At 34.6% G+C, this 3957-nt stretch overlaps 1 protein-coding gene across 1 annotated transcript; it reads right to left on the bottom strand.

The window, feature by feature from the left end:
- Positions 1 to 1338: 1338 nt before the first annotated feature.
- LOC147406642 (anthocyanin 3'-O-beta-glucosyltransferase-like) lies at positions 1339 to 3423 on the bottom strand. The gene is made up of 2 exons (XM_086434773.1): positions 1845 to 3423; positions 1339 to 1445 (listed from the first exon to the last, which is right to left on the bottom strand). Exon 1 carries the CDS (start codon positions 3352 to 3354, stop codon positions 1864 to 1866), a length of 1491 nt encoding a protein of 496 aa, XP_086290899.1. The 5' UTR covers positions 3355 to 3423; the 3' UTR covers positions 1339 to 1445; positions 1845 to 1863.
- Positions 3424 to 3957: the final 534 nt, after the last annotated feature.

Below are 3957 nucleotides of genomic sequence, written 5' to 3'. Positions count from 1 at the left end.
CAAAAATTAAATAAAATTTTATGAAATATATTGTTTTAGATAACATTATTAAACTCTAAAATTATGCATGAACCAGTTATTATTTATTATTAAAAATATTTGTTTAAGAAATTTTTTGACAACCCATGGAAGCAAACCGAATCAAACAGAATTAAAGCTGGTTTGGGTTGATTCGGTCCCAGTTTTCATATAATGGAACTGACCTTGATTGATTCAATTCTAATTTTACTTTAAATCGAGCCAACCTGAATCAAGTTGCACCCCTAATGCTACTAAACTTTTTCTGTCTTTTCTTTTTGTTGACCCATTACCATCTAATTATATGTACGTTCTTTTTTAGAGGGAAGAGACTCACAGTTGATTCGACATAAAATATACATCCATCGTGGCAACATTTGAATGAGTCAACTCGGTGTTCGGGAATAAGTTTATGTATCGGTGAACGAGATTTTTGAATGAATCAACTCCGTCAGAACTCAGCCAATTCCATAGACTCGGGATCTAAAAAACAGTGCATTCATTGGTAGGGTATGAAATGCAATCATGTCATTCAACCACATATCTATATAAAATTCATTTTAAATATTTTTAAATCTTAAAGATTATTCTTTTATATATTAAATATTTTTTTATTTATTTGTCGATTCATGAATAACAATTTTTTTAGAGAAATTCCTCGGACATACATAATTTTATCATAAAATCTACGTTGAAATTTTAACAAACTCCACGAAAATCTTGTTTTATGAAGTTTGCTTATTTAACATACCTTGTAGTGGATTCTAATTGTATCAATTTGTATTGTTCAAAAATATGATTGACTTACAAAATTATAAAAGAATTTTTTTTAAGAACTTTAACAATGAATTTAAAAAAATAAAATAAAATAATTTTTATCGTTTAATTTTATATTTAAATTTGAGAGATCGATATCCATCCATTTTCAACATCTACTATAAAGTGTAAAAAGTAATTTAGTTTTTTAATTTCTGTCAAATTTGAGTTTTTCCATCCAATCTAATCTAAAAGGCTGTGTTGTTGATTTGATAATTTAATTGTCCATGTGGGCCTAATGTCTCTTACTAAGATTTGAAATCTTACTAAATTGGTCATAGTAGTGTGATTCATAAAATAAGATTTGTTTAGGTAACAAAGTAAAGGAATGTTTGTAATAAAATTGCAAGAGATAATTTTTTTTTTAATATGATAGAGGAGTACTATAAAAATGTAATCCGCAACAAATTCTAAAAAAGGAAAATATTCTTTGAACGTATGGATCACACCGATACATAATATTTTTTTTCAGCTTTTTATAGTGTGACGATACGATACACACTGTAATTTCTTTTATTATTTATTTATTTAATAACACCAAACAAAATAAAATTAAACTAAACTACTACAGTAGTGCATAACATAGCTAAACCCAGAATTAACCAACATTCCTTCTGATAAGAAGGAATTTTAAATAAAGAAAGGGAATAGGAGAAAGAGAAGATTGATTGATGAATAAAACAACATAAATTTAGTGAACTCATTCAGGCTATATATAGCCATACACTAGTAACAACAATGAACATGAAATGCTGAAGAATAGGAAAAAGAATGGCACCCACTATACCACTCATGCTTACTCAATAACTGACTCAATCACCCACTATGCTACTCAATAGCAGACTCAATAACAGAACTCAATAGCAGACTCAATAACAGACTCAACCATCCACTATGCCACTGAATAGCAGACTCAATAACAGACTCAACCAACAATAACTAAAACAAATTAGACCAAGTCTTCGTGGTGTGGTGTGTGCGTAGCATGCATGCAAAGTGGCACATATCACGTTCATGCTGACATTGGTCTCAATTTTTGATCTTCACATGATACAACCTGATCTGTTCGATGACATCAGTCATGTTGTTGTAAGAAGATCCGCCTTCTTCCAGAGCCTTCTTAGCAATTTCTCCTAACTCCATCACTCTCTTTCTTATCTGCACCGCTTCATCTCCACCGTCCATCAACCGATTCACAGATGTCTTTATCTTTTCCTTTGTCACAGTAACCTTCTCTTCTTCTATCGTTTGTATCATTTCATGCCACGTCTCGTTCTTAACACCCACTGGAACTGCAATCTTCAACACTTGTGTCAAAAGCCTGTCACTGTGAATCTGCTCTGCGTAGAATGGCCAAGTAATCATGGGTACACCTGCACACACGCTTTCGAGTATAGAGTTCCATCCAGCTTGCATCATGAACCCTCCGATTGCTTGATGTTCCAAGATCAATAACTGTGGGGCCCACCTAGTTATTATCAAACCTTGATCAGTTTCCTTCATCTTCTCCTCAAAACCATCTGGTAACCACCTTTGTTCTTCTTCATCTCCATTTGGTTTTCTAATAACCCATATAAATTGATGACCAGAAGCTTCTAGACCATAAGCGATCTCATGAAGCTGTGCCCTACCAAATCCTGTCATACTCCCGAAGGAAACGTAAAGAACCGAGTTTGGTTTCTTGGAATCGAGCCAACTCAGACAACTAAGTTCACTGTCACCACTCCTCTTAGCTTTATCAGAAGCATCTCCATTGCAGAGAGACACTGGGCCTAAAGCCCATACTTTACTATTCACAACCTTCTTGAAGTGATCGATGTAATCTGGTTCAAACTCGTAGAAACTGTTTCCCACACAACCAAAACTACCAGGAATCGATTCACGGATGTGTTTCATGAGATCCCCATAACGAGTTTGAATCTTGAGATGTTCAGGGATTTGAGACTTAGTCGTCTTGATCTCGTGAGGAAAACCTGGTAATAAAAATGGTTCTGTATCTGGGAGAGATTTGAATTTGTCTTTGTCACTTGTTATACGTTCGAGGCAATCGATGGCACATTGAGGGAAAAACCCAGTTGGGTTGAAGTAGATCCTCGGGATTCCAAGCTCTGCAGCTAGGGCATTAGTCCAAGGATAGAACATATCGGTGATGATGCAGTGTGGGTTGTTTTCTCGGATGAATTTTTCAATCTGGGGTTGGAGAAGATTCAAAGCAAAATATAGTTTTTCAGAATGTTCAGCGCTTTTGGTGGTGTTGAAATTTTCAATACCTTCGGGTAAGCCAGCTTTTGAAGCTGGGAAGTAGAGTAAGTGAAGTGAGATTGGGTATCCAGATTTGATGTCTAGATCTATGGAGTTTTGGAAGAGTTTTGCGTTGTAAGGGGTGGTGATGAAGGTAACGTTAACACCTCTCCTAGCAAAGATTCTCGACATGTCTACGAGAGGAATCATATGGCCTGGAGCCAAGAATGGAAGGAAAAATACGTTAAGTTTAGTGACCTCTGTAAGTGAAGCACCCATGGCACACACACAGAAAGAGAGAGAGAGAGAGAGAGAGAGAGAGAGAGAACCTATAGACAGTGAATGTAAAAGGTGTGGGATGGGCACCTCAATTTATAAGCTGAAAATGAAAACCAATTTCCTTGATAAAGTAGTAACTTATCAAGGAAAGGACCGCATCCACAAGCGGCATACATCATAAAATTTTAAGAACTTTAAAAAAAAAAAAAGTGTAATTAAAATAAAAAAAATATTCATTAAATTTTAATTTTAAACTTGCAAATATGCTTGCTGTCCATTTCCAAAACCTTGGATCAGGGTTAATTTTATTATTTTATTTTATTTTTGAAAATTTGTTTAAAAATCTGATTTATAACCTGAAATCTAGAAGGCTGTGGTTTAGGGGTTAAGAGGAAGAGGAGAGAAAAAAGAAAAAAGAAAAATAAATGCCATTTATGTGATAGAAAACAAAGAAAGAGGGAAGAAGCCAAAAGTGGGTTGGTAGAGAAGCCAAAAATGGGTTGGTAATGTATAAATTAGGGGTCAGTACTAGGGGTGCACCTAGTTCGGATTGATTTGACTTTTCGCAAAATTGGAATTGAACCAATCCAATTATCCTATAGA

This window comes from Akebia trifoliata, chromosome 3 (assembly GCF_017979445.1).
Source record: "Akebia trifoliata isolate Shusen 1 chromosome 3, ASM1797944v1, whole genome shotgun sequence".
NCBI lineage: Eukaryota > Viridiplantae > Streptophyta > Magnoliopsida > Ranunculales > Lardizabalaceae > Akebia > Akebia trifoliata.
The sequence above is the reverse complement of the archived record's forward strand: the minus strand, read 5'-3'. Positions and strand labels throughout refer to the sequence as shown.